This window comes from Hyalella azteca, unplaced genomic scaffold (genome assembly GCF_000764305.2).
Source record: "Hyalella azteca isolate HAZT.00-mixed unplaced genomic scaffold, Hazt_2.0.2 contig2148, whole genome shotgun sequence".
NCBI classification, from domain to species: Eukaryota; Metazoa; Arthropoda; class Malacostraca; order Amphipoda; family Hyalellidae; genus Hyalella; species Hyalella azteca.
This window is the reverse complement of record NW_025932433.1, coordinates 1-17,863: the sequence shown is the minus strand read 5'-3', so window position 1 is coordinate 17,863 and position 17,863 is coordinate 1. Positions and strand designations below refer to the sequence as shown.

General features: G+C 39.2%; 1 protein-coding gene across 1 annotated transcript in view; it reads right to left on the bottom strand.

Annotated features, from left to right (window-relative positions):
* Nucleotides 1-16,874, bottom strand: part of LOC108666505 (homeobox protein homothorax) — a gene marked incomplete at its 5' end in the record, with an annotated part of 43,129 nt that extends 26,255 nt beyond the window's left edge. Inside the window, 1 exon segment of the mRNA XM_047885402.1 lies at nucleotides 16,798-16,874. Within this exon segment, the coding sequence (XP_047741358.1) occupies nucleotides 16,798-16,874 (77 nt within the window).
* Nucleotides 16,875-17,863: the final 989 nt, after the last annotated feature.

Here is a 17,863-nt window from a genome sequence, read left to right as displayed (position 1 = left end):
CATTGAACACGAAATACACATGATTGAAACAACGATGCGCGATCTAACGACAAAAACGAGCAAACTATATGGGAACCATTTAATTATGTTACAGACAAGCACCATGGAAAGCGGTTTTGAATGAGTTTAAGAGAACGCACTCGTGATGGGGCAGTGAGGTGTGCAATTAGCTATGTTCAGGGTACTGCCAGATGTCATAAGCGTCATACGTTAGTGGTCTGGGCTATTATGCTTCAAACTCGCCACTCTGCAATTACTGGACAATAGATGCGAGCCTCGCCAAGACGCTCTCACACTGATCTTACAGCTATAGATTCCAATATAACCATCGCTCAGCACAAATTTTAGTTATGCCCAACCACATCCAAGCAGCTAAACGATGCGCTCCTGGCTACAAAGCTGATGTATCTGAATTTCTATCTCCCCAATGAAGAATTTATCCGTACACATTCAAATGTAGAATGAAGAACAAGATACGTTTGTATCCGACAGTGCTGGTTCACCTCTCTTTCTCATAGTAGCCGAGGGGGAGATATAAACAAGAATATAAATTGCTTTATGCAAAAACAAAATGAAAGTCAAAATTTGTATATATTTTAGAAGAAGAATACATCAAAGCAAAATAAACTGACAATAAAATCAGAATCTAATATAAACGATTAAAATTGCGAAGAAGCTCCTTATTTGGCCAGCTATCATTAGCTTGCACGATATTAATTAGTTCAGAAATTTGCCTTTTCATATTGACTAGATTTTTTTATTAGTGTCAGATAACTGGTTTAGCTCAATGGGAAGAGACTTTTTAGCATAATTACCAATTTAACTGTTCGCAATCATATTATCAATCACATCTGACAATATTTATTCAATTGGAACAAATTCTATCATGAAATTGATTTTAGATATTCACACTTTCATTCGTTGTTTTAGCTTAAAGTGCAAGAACTATTGGAGCTTGCAGGAGAGACTACTTTTATAGGAGTTATGCTTTATCCAAAAATAGCTCCTTTACTTTAGTGAAGTATATATACAAATCATTTAAGGAACCAAAAAACATTAGAGAAAAGTTTCATCGCTTAACTTAGGTTTATTGTAAACCTTGTAAGCATGTCCAACTCACTTGAGATACAAAACCACAACTAAAGAGACTTAAAATTGATTTCTAGCCTTAATGAAAATTAACCGCATGCAAAAATTGAATTAAAGATTCATAGAGATCGAATTGTGAATAGATTTTATATTAATTAGACTTCATTGTTATCTCAATTAAATTACAGGAATTAAAGTATACTAATCGACAGTAAACCGCTATACCTGAATATAAGGCCATATATCCTTCCCTATTGGAAATAAAGGAATAAGCAATATGTAGCTGTATAAAATGAACATTTTTTTTCATGATTCAGAATAGGAGAATTCTTCATTTTTGCGCTCCATGTACATTAAGCAACGAGTGGTCAACTCATACAACCATCCTGCTGGTCGACGGACTATGGCTGATGTATGTTAATGTATGCAGCTCAATTATATCGCTCCTCCAATACAACCGCCGCTTCTTAACAGCGCCAGAATAGAACGAAGAAATTAAAAATACTTCCTACACGAAGAGGATTTCTAACATAATTCGCCGGTATGCGAGTCAATGGTAGAGTACTGTGAAGCTCATCAAAAGACGAGAGGATTTGAATAAAATATACGATACGGTATAGAAAGAAGCTCAGAAAAAGTCGTTCACGAAAAATAGCGAGGTTCTACCGCTCGCAACTTATCAAATGAGAAGATAATCTCGCATCATGCGAATTAGTTTCTACTTTTGATTCAAGTATGACAATAGACGCTCGATCCGGCAATTAAAAATCCAAATTCTCGAAGAAAACGAATTCAACACAATGATGTTTCAATGGGAGCATTAACAAATTTATTGTTTGTTCACAGAGTAGCAATGTACGATCAACCCTAACAAGACAAAATGAGAAACACCGTCATAATCGAGTGTCTAAACTTATACCAACTGTAAAAAATTCACAGTATTTGAAGAAAAAACATGCGGCGAATAGTTACAAAAGGGCGAAATTGTTGTAGAAAGTTTAAGGGACGACAGCTACGTACGCGTCTGTTCGGTCGATCACGGTCGGCCGGTCGGTGTAGGGCGCGTGATGGGAGCCGAGGAACGACGCTGGCGACAGAAGCCACGTGAGCAGGCAAATGCTCTTGTTCGAGAAGAGACACATTGATTTGCGGTTTGTTTGGTCCAGTGTTAGCGTTAGGAAGACTTTTGTTTGCACCTCATGGTGTCACAAGATGAGTCTTGTGTAAGCAACTCACATTATACCGGACTATTCAGCCAAATAGTTTAAGGACATGGTCGCTGAAAAATAACGAGGTAAAACAGCAATGAGGAATTTCATTGAAAGTGTGGGATGCCGCAGAAGCGAATAAATTAGAATGGGCCAATTGAATCGTTTTCAGTATTGAAGTTCATTCGACTTGATCCACTTGACGCCTGACACAAGATTTGAACGAGTACAACGATAGGCAGTCACTGATGAATCCATGTAACAGCATTTAAACAATCGCTGCACAAAGAAAATACACTAAACATAATTACGAAAAACGTTTGAGTTGGTTAAGTTCGGCTGCACACAAAGAAAGTTGCGAGGTAAGAAAGCTTATATGAAGTAGACTCTGTGCAAGCGCGCAGCAGGGTCTCGACGGAGAAGCTATCCATCACCTCTCAACTTTGTCTATTTGCTAAACATTTGGGCCATAAATAAGAGCATAAGGTAACAGTGGCGACTTGCAGCAACACTCGATATGGGCCTCTCCGTGCACTATCGTGGTGTACAGATTAGAGCACTGAGAAAAACTGCATCAGTTAGCTTCACTAACTCTCAAACTTTGAGGGACCATAATTAAGAACGTAGAAAACAAGTTTTCCATTTAATTAGTAAGTGTAACGAGTGAATTGAAATTTATTATGCAATTTTATTAGGGAGGACAAAATAGGTTCGATTCCATGGGTTATGAACTATATAATATCAAAATTCAATAAGTAATTCAGTGAAGAGAAACAACGAAAGAGGGATTCTTCAGGATCTAGTAAATTCACCAGCAAAATAGTACAGCAGTCGTGAATATTTTAATAAAATCAACTATACTGAGAAACTGTCTCATTTGACCATGGAAACCAAACACATCAGATAATAGCTTAAAAGTTGAAAATTTATACCAGAAAAAAATCCGAAAATCTCATTAAAAGTTCAAAACTAATAACATGCATGACGTCAAAATTAATGTCGGAGACCAATGACATAAATACGCCTCTTCATACGTTCATTTTTGCTTTGCCTTCTTTGCTCGCTGTGAGATTGTAATAAGTAACGCCGACATGTAAAATTGAGGTAACCGTAATCAAGCGGAAAAATATATACAACACAATTTGATGCATTTACCAGGAAACAACATCGTACGTACGTAGTATGCCCGCAACCGATGCGAGTAATGCACGCAATTTCCCTGTTCAGCAATGTGAAAACTTTCTTCAACTTGCGATGGTTAATAGGATATTTTTGAACTTAGTGTAGGACGCAATTTCGAAATTGTATCCTTTCTGATTCACGTGTTGGTATGTTGAAAGATGTGAAGAATTTACGACGCAGGGGATTTTATTGGGAAGAACTAGAGGAGTTCCAGTGTTTAGAGGCCAGGACAGGGATGGGGGATGTGGGGGAGTGGGGAGAGGGCAAGAGACCCCCATGCGAGGCCATAACATACGTCAGTGTCAAAGGAACGCTCGTCCAACGCTCCCTTTCCCTTCCCGCTCAGGCTTTTCTGCAAGTTTCTTTTCGGCTCGGCTTCAGAAATTCGCCGCTTTTTGGAAATTCTCCAAGGTCTGAAAGGGGCCCAAAGTTGCAGATATTGGCAGAAGTGGAAAATAAATTACACCAGACATTTGAGACCAGGCCACGACGTCCAAAGGAAATGCTGATGAATTGCGAGCATAGCACTCAATTGCTAAAGTCAACGGATCATTCGAGACAAGTTTCAGGACAAGGCTAAATTTCAAACCTATAAACCATGAAAGAATTTTCAAGAGCTAATGATTTGATTTTATGACTTGAACACATAGATATATTTTTCACCATATAAGTTCAGAATTTTCTGAATCGATTCCGAAGAGCGGTGCAATCATCGCAGCATATTTGACAACGTAATTAATAAGTATTGTGAACGTTATTTTTTAAATAAGATGAACATAAGTTAACTCAGCATCTATGGAGTACGAAAGTGGAGAACGCTTAAATTTATCTTGGAAATGAACGAAAAAAATACAAATAAAAAATCAACGCATTAGCTACTGAAATATATTTTACGATTATTTAAAATTGCAAAAGTGTAGAAAGCTAACAGCAACAACTGATACAATATTTCTGAGAAGAAAAATTTTCAGAAAAAAAAAACAAAAAAAAAACGGAGATTACAATTTAAGTAAATAATTCTGCACAGAATAAAATGTATAAGGAGCATCATCAAATGCCAGCAAAGATCTATGAAACTTTAATAAAATTCCATTAGAACTATGACATATCATTCGGCTTGGCATATATGATCTACGCCGCGCGATGGAGCGAGGTAAGCGAGGCGAGCATTTAAGGCAAAAGGTGTGGTTTGCGTCATGTAGTGAACATGGAGCACAAATGTAAAGCTAATCTCGGACATTGCGTGGCGAGCTCCAGCAGAGGGAGTCGACGGCTCAGCGGGTGTCGGGTAGGCCAGCGCCCCCCAGTGAGGCACCGACGACCCCTGCCGACAGTCTTGGCCTGCTCGCGGGGGGCCCTGCAAACACGGGCCCCAAAAACCAAACTCAGCTTAAAAATATAGCTTGCGTCTTTATGGAAAACGCAACGGTGTTCAGCCTGCAACTTATACTTTACAAAATGAACCAATAGATGCTTCAAGTTATGGACATTTTTGGCTGCGAGCAACACTATTGCATCAATGAGGTCTCAGGAGCACTTTCGATCTCACATAGATTGTAAATGATGCAATAATTTGTTCAGCAAACAAACTTATTCGCATGTACGTATATGCCACTCAGAACACAGAAGAATGCAAAGCAAGCGCTTATATTTTTAGTGATACTCCTAAAAATCTTGTAAATGGCATGAAATGCGACGTCAGCGTTAAATTATTAAATCTTTAGTCGAATACATATAGAACAATGACATTTTTTTAGAGCGTCTTCACGATTTTGTACTGATATGATTTGCGAAATTCCAATAAACAACATTCATACATTTTATACAAATCCAAATTAATATGAAAACGATCAATTATGGCGATTGCATAATTTTGGCAGGCCACTTATTTATTACACATAAACAAGAGTTACGTATACAAGGTTTACAAAATTTTTTACTTTATAGCAGTCGCCGGTGACCGCTAAAACTGAGTAAAATACAAGCAATATTCCGCAAATATCGCACAACTATATAAGCTGAGAATGGCTCCTCAAATCGAATAGTTACAATTGGCACCTAACAGTACACCTAATAATAACCATTCTAAAATTTTAAAATAATATTAATTATAATATGAACAATGAGGATCCTGATATTTGCTTCAAAGCTATTAATGTTCAAGATCAATTCGTGCTTGAGAGCGGTAAAATAAATTAGATCAGCAACAGTGCAAGATCGACAGCCATAAGCAAGTAAGGAAGCCTACGTCACCGCAAAATAATTAGTGAGCGAAATTAATTAATACGCAGCGCTACAAACCGGCGGCTAGGGTTAATGCATGGCGATGGAATCACGGAGTGAGAGCTCCATTCCTCTGAACATGAGAGATCATTGGCACGATAGAGACGTTTTGTCAGACATTTGAGCGCTGAAGTATATGGAGCTCGGAGAGAGGAGTGCTCGCTGGCTGCTCATGCAGTGACAGTAGTGAGCGCTTGCAGAGAACAGCTAGCGGCGCTGCAGTGAGAGGTGGAGTTACTCTCACTCACTTGAGTGCGGGAGGAGCGAGGGAGAGCCTCAGACTCTCACAAGCTCCTCCTTGTGAGGCGATCCGCCCTTTGTGATGCCGACAGTTGCCCCCTCCCATGAGTCGGTCCCTCTCACTCCTCTCTCACCTACAGCACTCCCAGCGACGCCATAAATTCCTACAGCCGTCGCAAAAACTCCTTGCATTTTGCGATCCCGTATTTCGGAGCGGCTGAAGCGAGCGCGACTCTCGGATGTTGCAAGAATTTATGCTCCGATTACGCTAGGCCTCTTTACGAGCCCAGCGCTACCACCGCTGCTTTTCTCACATTTTGCGCGCGTTGCTTGCAACTTCTGGGCATCCGACAGCAGCGCCACTGCTATATATCGATGATTGCTCACACAAAACCAAACAAAACCATTTTATTGGCGTCATTACGGCCGACTCAGGTGAAAAATGGTCGTTGTAAGTCATTGACAAAAATAAACCTCACTTCTCAATAATAAATATGAAGCAATAAAGTCCACGTAAACTATCCAATTATTTTGTACGAACCATACGGAAGTATACGAACCATACGAGGTTATGAATAGAGTATGCGTTGATTGAGGACACGCAATTGATGATTGAGTAGTCAGACAAAACGCACGCACTTCGAGTGGAATTAACTATAACCCATTTATTTAGCGAGAACACAAGAACAAGAAAAGCGGCTGCAAACTGTTGCAAAGTTTGAAAACAGTTTTGGCCGTAATTGAAATAGCTAGGAATGTATAGCTAGGGAGGAAGGGCCGGGAGCGCACCAAATGAATACTGGAACACAATTGAAGATGCAAGAATTTTGCATTGTAATTTAGACCGTGGCATAGAGGCCATCCATTGCTCGCTCGACAGCGATATTGGAAGGCGCCGAGGCAGTGCTGGCTGGCCGCCGCCGCTGCAGTCTCTTCTAGGCTGCACGACTGCGTCCAAACCCGCCGCAATAGATTTTTCTATCTAACTGAGATTTTTCTGTCTAAACATAGTTAGTTCATTCGAGTATTCCAAAATTTGTTCGTAAATACGTTTATTGCTACATGATAATTCAATACTAATTAAGAAAAAAATTCAAACAATGTGACAAATGTAGAATAATTCATCACTCGATTGCAAACTCTGCATGAAAACTGGCCTTATACCAAACGTTTAATTGCGTAATACAAGGGTTAACGAAACAAAAACAGTGATAAATGATAAACATCTTTTAGAGAGAAAATCTTATCTTTTTCCAAAAACAATTTTACATTATTTGAGGTACCAACCGCTATAAGAACGGAAAAGTTCAAGTTTTACCGTTGAATTCATAATGCGAACAAATATTTCCACTATAACTTATGCTGTTCAGAAAAAACCGCAGTTCTCGGTGAACGAAGGAACGAACATACTGACATCGAGTTTGTCAAACTAACGCATAAAAGTATATAATTGACTATGGATGTCCTCGAGGGTTTTCCCATTCGTTGCAAACATATAGGAGATAAGCAAATTATGAAATTTTCACCATATTTCAAATGACTTCTCGTTAATTTCCCCTGGATACTGAAAATAATTTAAAGGGTTAAGCCTGTTTTCTACAAACAGCAAGCCAATTTACAGGCCTTTCGACAAACATAACATTAACGACGTTGACATATTCGTAAATAAGGGTTAAAAATGGTATTGAGTATTAAATTATTACAATTGTTTCAGAATACATTCAACTGTTCATTGAATATCACGCAAAACGCATAATTTAACTCGCATGCTACTGACGAGGTCGATACGGAACTTGTATACATTTGCCGGTGCAGAGCAGCAGCTATTGCGCGAGCGGCGTCTCGGTCGCAACCCCCAAGGAAATCATTACAGGCCAACAATGCCAGAATTTATCTGTAATTACGGCAGCACCAATGAGTGAAGGGGTTCCAGCAAGCGTTTCCGACGCCACACACACCACTAAATGCTCACACAAAACTCAAACCAAAGAAAGAAATTCAGCAACCGGAATCTGACACAGATATGAATAGAAAATAAGAGCGGATGGAGTCAAATTAGTCAGATTTCGTTGAACTGAGAGGAAAAAACATTAAAACAAATGGAATTCCCTTTTAAGTAAGAGTCGATTAAATTAGTTTAGTAGTTATTATTAGTTAGTTTATTATTTTAGTATTATGCGGGCTTTTTATTGAGAATCAGAAAATTGTTGTAAAATTAAAGCTCGTCCTGCATGTATAATAAGCGAATTATTGGCACGTTTTTCCTGTTTAACAGAAAAGTTCGTAATACAAAAATTTTTGAAGATTGCTATCAGTACAGTGAAAGTGAGTAATAACCTAAGTTAATGAGTTAGAACCTCCTTATTTGGTTCTGTGGCGTCTCGTTATTGGACCTGTCTGTCTATAATAGCGAAAAGCGTGTCCAAATTTTTGTGAACCGCACACTAAGATTTTTGTTATCATTCCATTTGTAGAACGCAAATGGTTGGAAGAAAAGGATTATTTAAAGTCTAGATGGAGGATCACAAAGGGGAGCAGCAAGTCCAGCGCATTGTGATGGTATCATAAATGACATTAAGACGGCGTTCCCAAGGGATCCATTACGCCTTTAAAGCCAAACACGGTGAGCGTAAAACAGGTCACATTAAAAGCTTCGCCTTTTGAAAAATACCTCCCTCAAAGCGCTGCGGCGCCTGAAAGACCTCGCGTGCACCGTGATCAAGGTGCACCTATATACATGTGTGCTCAATAATTAACTTTGTCGTGAATTATTCTTGACGCTGAAGCCATAACCTGAAAATGCTACATCAGCCGAGTCTTGTATTGAAGGTTATTTAAAGTGAATTAGATAATGTCACAGACTTATATTTGCACAAGGGAAGTACAAATTATACGAAAGATTTTCATATTCGCTAGTTGAAATCTAGTAAGAATGTCCCTTTCAGGAAAGCATTAATTTCTCAAATCGCTTTCAAAAACTTAGAATTGTATACAATCAGTAAAAAAGCAGCAGATCCTGAATATTAATACAACTGAGCTATATAACGCAACTAGCGGCGGATGAGCGAAACAAACATTGTTTGCTCAGAAACGTAGCGAGGGTGGGGTCAACTTCCTGAATTTCGTCATTGGATTTGCTCCCACTAGTCAATTAATCGAGAGTTAATCACGATTATTTTTCAGATGGACATAAACTATTTAAACGAAATTATTTAGTGTGCATAGGCATTTATCCTAGAGGGCTATTTACCAGTATGACACAGAAATGACTGCACGACGATAGAAAATCCCTTACAATAATGCAAAAGAGCATCTGGGGTTTTTGAACTCTTAAAAGGCTTAAACTGGAAAGTTGACTCTTCCAGGCGGGGACGAGGGAACGACAAGGCATGAATATTGGCTTCCATCCGCAAGGGTGCGATAAGAGGGACATTAGTCATTGTTCGTTCAAAAGTTCAATTTGGTGGCACGAGGGTGCAACGTATCGAGTAGAGTAAGTTAGTATGCAAATGACCTGATGTGAGAGAAGAGTGACGAGAGCTGTTCCTATAATAAAAAACATCCTGAAAATAGATATTCGCATGCAGCAGTTGGATTTGCGATTAGTAACAGTTTGCAACTCATTTAAAATTTTGTCTGATCACGTTAAAAAAGTAGGCATTCTCGATATTTATTTTGGATAACTTATGCCGTTGTATTTATTTCTCATACGACACTCTCTTGATAGTTCCCTCTTTTTACAAAGGCAAAGTTTTTTTCGCATCTTTTCAGGCTGAGGTTTACTTCCCCTCGGACAAGCCGAGCAGCCTCCCTATATAGCCGTCACCAGCGCTCCACGCTGCATAATACATTAATTAGCTGGGCTTTTTTAATGGTCTCTAGTTGGGGGGAACTCTTACGTGCATCTCGCATTCATCACTCCTAAATGCGCAAAATAACGACTTCAAGTGACACTCCAAGTGACAAGTTTTGAGTGGAACCGACACATGCAAATCTCATGTGAATCTAATTACGCTCCGGGGCTAAAATTCGAAGAGCGGCTATAAGGATCAGATCGACGTCCAACAAATGATCAGATCCATTTTTGGTAGTTACAGAACACGCCATTTGCCGCCAAAATGCGCAACATGACAAGGGTGACTTACGTTCTTCAGGAGCTGAACAGTGCATGAAGCCGACGTCACCCGATGGAATAATAACTGCAATGGGTTAAAACAGCTAGTGCGTTTGTTTCTGAGCTAAAATTTTGTTTGAACTCCATGACATTGAAGAATATTTTCTCTAAAACTCATTCACGCACACAAAACGAGTTGAATTAAAAAAATAACAAGTTATCAGAATGCAGGCATTAGGTTCGTCTAGAATTCTGTTGATTAGAAGAACTCGACAACGGAAAATACAGAAAAAATCAAGTAGGTATATATTTTAAGGAAAGTTCTTACATAACTCTTGAAAACAAGCCAGTATCCATGAAAATGCAGTCGAAGAGAGTCGGTATCTATCTATACAGCTAAGACTATACATTAAGAGAAGGCGTCGGTGGTGTCGACTATTCTCATATAGGCCGTTAGCGGCGGTACAGAAACAAAAACTCCACGACAAGTCTGCATAAAACAACAGCGGGTGACAAACAACGCGAGAGTTTGGAAGCAATTGAGCAAAAGTTAGGAACGATAAGATGGGGAGAGCAGTGCCGTCTGAGGGAAGGTTCACCTCATCTGAGGTCGCAAAACTAACTTCTCCAATAGAAGACATTCCCTGAATTTGTCCCCATCCGTAGGGGAACAAACAATACACAGAAGCGTTTCACAAAGTTCCTAGCAATATTTATAATAGGATAGCGAGGAATTTTTATCTGAATAAGACTGTATTAATATAGAACTTTTAAGTCAGTTTCTTCTAAAATACTAGTGGTTTGAATAGTTGAATTCAAAGATTGATTAAAATAAGAGTTTCTGGCCACTTACCGATAAATCAGTAAACCTTAAAAGAAATATTCGTAAACACTGACTGCGTTGCAGACTCACGAATTTCAAAAAAATGTTCACGTTGTCGTTGATTACGCCACTATTCCCTAAACCATATATACCGCATTTTTTAACCAGATATATGCCATCTTTCAAGAAAAAAATTTAAGAGGTCAAATTGAAATCTAGACTCTACTCAAAAAAAACTTACCATCTAGAAACACAGAATATTAGTTACGGACAAAACTTGGCTTAAAACGCAACGAAGGAACCGTCGAAAATAGCAAAGTGAGAAGCACATTCGAGTTAACAGAAAGTAAATACGCCTCCAATAGGCAAGGGTTGTGAGCGTGAGTTGGGCGGATGATCGAGGGACCAACTGATCGCTCAGTAGCGGCGCCAGAAGAAGTAATGTTATGATCCTAGCACACGCAAATGCCGACATGAACGCACTTATTCGGCTGCTAGCTCATTCGTGTTACATGCTATAATGTGAAAATTTATATCCATACTTTCTGACAAGTGAAAAAGATGCAATAATTTCAGCCAAATGGATTTGCAGCATCAGCCAAAATTTGTTCTCAGTCAACTATGGAAGTCAAATTTTTCACTAAAGCAACTATAACTTCGATGTTGCTATGAACGACTATATACCGCCTACAATAAATGCACAACATGATCTCGATATCGACCAACAATGCATGCGCGCATACATTACATGATAATCTTCATATAGCCTTCAATACACACGGAATTTCAGAAATGAATGAATACCTAAACCAGCACTGGCCTCAAATCTCACGTGTGTAAGATCACAGGCCGTGCACGTTATGATCGCAATAGCCACGAGGACTGCGGAGAAGAACAAGCGAGCTGTACCTAGGCCCAGAGGCCTCCATAGCAATCTCTCAGAGTGGCACCGCCTATTTGCATAATTCTCGTTCCCGGTTGCTTTTTAGCGTGAGCTTTGCGTGGTACAGACACACCACACGAAGCAAGCCTCGGGCGCAACATGTAATACTGAACATTAGTTTTGATCAATATACACAACTTTCTATGATATTACGTAACTTTTATTGGATTTATAAGGAAAAATTGCTCAGTACAAATTATGTGAACAGTTAGCTAAAAATGTTATCCATTAAAGAAAAAAAGTTTATAGGATACTCAAATTTCGAACATGATACTAAATTTCGATACTAAAATATCATATCAATCATTAATGGTAATATATCGATGCTGAATACGGATATGATTTCTTCACACTCTTCGAGCACTGAACAGATATTATATCTGAACCTAAACACAGTTTGGCGAGATGGCGTTGGAATCACTAGTACACTCAGGAACTAGTACTCCATGAATGGCTAGAGCAATTTCACAAGATGTCAGACAGCAAGATGTTACTTTCACAGATGTCAGGTTATTGCTGGAAATGCAGATTTTTTTTTTTGCTTCGAAGGCGTCCGTTGAACACCTCTATAGGGAACATTTCATCAGCAAGTATAACAGATATTTTCTACCCAAAAGATATCTAGATGACTGTATATTAGGCAACCAAATAAGAACATAATGCCATCATATACAAGTGTACCTATATATTATACGCACAGGTGGCATTATACACACAAACACAATTTCTTCACAAATGCGAAATTGAAGTTCAATTGGAAAATGTTGTTATAAATTTGTTATAAGCGACAGAAGTGGTTGAGAACCGAAAAATTCACGAACAAAGATCAAATTTTAGTGAGCCAGCATGAAATACGTAAAAATAGCGCAATATATTATACAAGGAAAAACATGCAGTACGGCACATGTAAAATGATCGAATGATGTTCCAAGGCACTCAAATAAAACTCTTAGTTTTCAGTTGAGGTTTGGAGGCGCGAAAAGCAATGTTTTGAAGCGAACAGCTCTAATCTTCCAATCCATTACCTCGGCGTCCCTCGAGCTGTTCAGTAAGAGCCATAACGCAGCGCAACAAGCGTGGGCCACGTAGGCCTATAGGCCGTACCAAGGGGATCGTGCAATTTGATTATAGCCGCGATATCCCGCCGCTCGCTGCAAGTTTTTGCTGGTAAGCACAAAGTGACATCGCAGTAATGAGCAACGCACGCGTCACACTCTGACACGCCACATGATCGCAATGAATCCTTGTCGTATGATCTGCTTCTGAGCCACTCACTTCGACCGTATATAACACAAACAATAAACAGATTGTGACCGCTACGTCGAGCTTAAGATAGTGGAATATGCTTATGGCTTATACGCATTCCGGTGCTGTGCCCTGAATATGGGACGATACGAGCCCCGCTCGGTGCAATCCAAAAGTCTCGATTTACTTAAACATAATAAGGAAAAAAAGTGTGCTGCATCTTTGGTAAAAATAACCAGACAAATCCAGACAAATTGATAAGAATAAAGACGGAACAAATCTCATAGCTGTAAACAAGCTCGGCTAAGTCAGATAAACTGAAAACAGGCAGGAAAAGGCAATTGCGGCGAACTCAGCTCAGAGGGCAAGTCCAGACCCTGGCAGTCTGGAATGTTTGGCTCCCCCTTAGAATAGCTTTTAGGCGAATGAAAACCGCCAATTGCGCTGTGGTCGGAAATGAGCAGGATTGGCGACACCGATGGGCCAAGGGATGCGCGGGCGCCTGCGAGATATCGAGGGAACCGCGCGTATTTCAAACACTTACTACATGAGTGCCTTGACGCAACAAAGGATTCTCACTACATCAAGTACGTGCATTCAAACTTAACTCAATTAAATAGCTCTCATTTGTGAAATATCTGTACAAAGTAGCAATGGCACAATGCCATCTGTCTACGCTTACCTCATATAGAAGGCAAATAATAAAAGGCTATGTAATGAAGCAAAAAAATTTTCGGAGATTAAACACAAAAGCTCCAGTGAAACTCATATTTTATAACTAAGTTTTTCTCATAATCGGTTGGCTGTAGATATATTTTACTGTTTAAAAAATGAATCGCTAAACTCGATGAAAATGTCTCAACTATAAGAATTAGGCTTGTCGCTTAAAAAGTGGTAGCACTTTCCGCGTCAAAGATGGGATAAACATCAAGAAAAGGAAGGGAAGATGATCAATGGCCGGCCCGTATAGCAGTTTCCGCATCATTAGCTCATGCTTTGCTCTTCGCCGCTGCGTACGGCTTCCAATCTGCGAATTTTTCAGCGCGCAGAGCACGTGCTTGTGATCACTATGACCAAGCTACACGTCCTCTGCAATGGATAGTATTCTCAAAGACAGCAAATAGTCTGCTCACGACACTATTCCAGAGCTCGAGAAGAATTTATCATGGAATTTTGTAATTAAATGTTAAATCTATAGATAATTTTCAACGTTTCATTAATTAAATTATCATGAGGATCGTACAATCAAAATGTTATAAGTAAAGAATTAAGTTTATAAGTTCTATACCAGTTATTTAAATCGTAATCTTATCGATGAAATTTGCATTGCATACAATAAACAACTATAGATGAATAAAAAAATGACATTTTCCTCACCAAAGTAGGGCTATTATCGTCCAGGACGTTTATCTGTATGTCCAGATTTCCGAGGAAGTTTTTTTTTGCGCACAGCGAGAACGAGGGGAGCGAGCGAGAGCGAGAACGGGTAATTCTCCGTGACCTGACGGCATGCGAGTTCGCTCGCTTTGACGCATTAGCGCCAGTCCAATAGTATTGACGAGCCCAAGCAAAGGATCAAATACGTCCGCTCTAACATTACCTGATAGTTTCGATGAGGCTGGGAGAGAATTATGTCACGTGCTCCATAAATAATCAAAATTCCATCGTTTTAAAATCAATCTGACATTAGAATAAGTTGAATAAGGAACATTATTTCTAATGCAAGGTTTCCAGTCGAAAACCCATTATTTAAAGCATATTTCGACGTATTTGAAAGGATTTGGAACTGCCTGATACACATTTCATGCTCAGAGAGTAAGAAAGATTGCTGGATAGCTGGGTTTAGAATATTTTGGCTCACAATGTTTTGTAATCATTGCGTTGAACCCGCTATTATACGCCACACAGACACAAAGGGTATTACACACACAAAACGAACACGACGTGCACGTACACAGACACGAAGCGAATAGACATAAAACACGAATTTAAAACTGGCAATTTCTTTAGTCCTGAAGTCGATATGATGAACAGTTGTCAGGCGGGAGTCTACAAGATATAACCAACAATGTCTTGGTTGACATGGCAAAAGTCACGCGTGACTCCATCATTACAGAGCGATCAAGGCCAATCAATGGACAAACTGTTTGATAATGAGGGAGTTATGAAATTATTGCATCACCAAGGCAATTTAGGCGTCATGTGTTCAGTGATAGGCGAGTCGTGACGCACATTAACTTAGCAAGCTAAAGAAACCATTTTTTAATAACGCCACGCGAAGTATATCAAGAGCGCTCGTGCGAAAAGACGTGAACGTGCGAAAAGACTAGAATTTGCTTTTTTTTAATTACTCAACTACCAAACAATCCGCTATAAAAGAAAACTACAACAACAAGTTCAACACAAAAAACGCCCTAGTGACCAAGACCGTCGTACAAAAACGCTTAGAATCAAATTTTCGTAATGGACAGAATGCTGAATTCAAATTGTCATTAATAAAATAATAAACATTCAAACTACTTTGCATTTGATCAATAAAAACTCTGATACTATCAACGTCAAGGAACCTAGTTATAAAATGGATTAATAAGCGTAAAAATGAACGACAATATTGCCGCAGGAAGTCGCTAATTACGGAACAACTGGCCAAGTTGACATGACAGAGCAGCGCCACAAAACCAACATGCACGTGTGAATGCGCATAATCTCCACTGATCACGCAGTGGCTTTCTTTCTCCAGTACATGGCCGACAACTGGTGGTCGCGTTAGAGGAGGGTGTGTATAGGGTGATTTTCCGTAAAGTCTTGAGTCCAATAATAACAGCAATAGAAGGCAAGTTAAGGCAAAAAAGCATGAAAGCGCCCCTTCTAATTACATGAGCCTGTCACTCACGCCGCTGCGTCGGCAGCTGCGGCGGCAATCACCAGCACGGGTTCTCCAGCCGCTTTGGCTCATGACAAACCTTTATTTTCGTTCTTTCAAACTGCGAAATGAATATTAATTTCGATTCCAGTCGGGTTTCCTACATTTCTTTTATAATGGTACATTATTTAGTAAATTCCGCGAATCGTAGCTCACTCGGAGATCGTCATTTACGAATAGAATTGGGATTGCGCCACAACGGAAATAAATGCTATCTAACAGAAAAGTTAGTTATACATCAGTTAACATTCATTGCCGAAGATAAACCCATGAGAGTTGTTTGTCGTACACTAATACGGTTGCATTGCACACCCGGCAATGAAATACTGTCTAAAAAACGAGTGATAGAACATCACAAGGTACGGCTTGATAAAGGTGCAAAATTACACAAAAAAATTACAATGGAATATGCTGAACGTAACTGTTCCAGGTAGCTATTACTAGTAGGTCGAATTCTACCCAGTAAATGCGAGATATTAGTTTTGATTGCTCTCATGTGGATTTTCGTAAAAGAATCTTAAGGTTGACCTAGGTAGGATGCATAAACTTTTAAATAGAATATGTAATGATCTATTTATAAATCGTTTGAATTTTTTCGAATGAAAAAATCAAGTTGATAATACTGGACTAGTGCACAATGATTTATAAAATTCAAGCGGCTAACAAAGTGAAGTGAGAATGAAATGCGCATACCAATTAGGGGTGTTTCCCCCCAAAAAAACAAAACATAACAGCTGAGGTACTCACCAGTTATTCACTTGCAGAATGGTTAATCCCGTGTCTTGGGCCAACTGTTTCTTCTGATCCTCGGACGGGTATGGATGCTGGAAGATAAAAAATTTATTAGTTGGTGCATAATATGAAAAAAATGATAGTTAAGATCATGAATGCGTCAAAATGTACGTTCAGCACATATTATTACAACACCTTTGCTCTCTCTTACGTATCATTGTAAATAAACCACATCATGATGATAAAGAAGTAAGTCGTTATAGGTCCTTCTAAAAAAAGACTTGCAAGGATATGCGTGATTAAAATTACATTTCTACTGATAGTTGTACGTCGAAGACGACTTTCTCTTTATAACAAAAATAAAAGAGTTGCCAACGTAAAAAAATATCCTTATTTCGGAAGAGTTTAGTTTGGCCCCATCAACTTGGCCTCATGCAGCTCCAATCGTGGCTGGTTAAATCCATCATAAACGCTATCAGTAATTAGCTAGCAAAAACCGCAAAAAAGAGAGCGATTAGAGAAGATCAATAAGGAAATGTGGCTATTGAAAAGTCTTGCGTGATGACCGGCGCACGATGCAATCAAACCTCAGCTCTTGCTGTCCCTGCGTGATGCATAAACCCAACGCAGCGCATTAAACATGGGGTATATTCTCAAAACTTATACCAGCCTGTCACTTAAAAACAAGCGATGTAAGCAACACCTGTCAGTTGCTTATTTTCATGTGAAGGAGTTAAAACTGTATTGGGGTCATACAGCGTCAATCGTCGTTTAATGTTCCACGTGTTGTGTGTAAGAAAAGCTTGCGTGAGTTTTATTCGTTTCAATAACACAGCGGATAACACAGTTTTCAATAACACAGTTTTAACAGCGTTTCAATAACAGTTCACTCGATGGTGAACAAAATCTCTGAAGACACGAACATGAACTAGGATTAATAAGAAAACAGGACATCGTGGAGACCAAGATTCATCAAGGTATGACAGTTAATTGAGTTACAGCTGAACGTAGATTTCTAGGCGAGAAATGAAAGAAGCGAGAGCAGGGTGAAGCGGATCACGCAATTTGGGCTTTAGAGGGC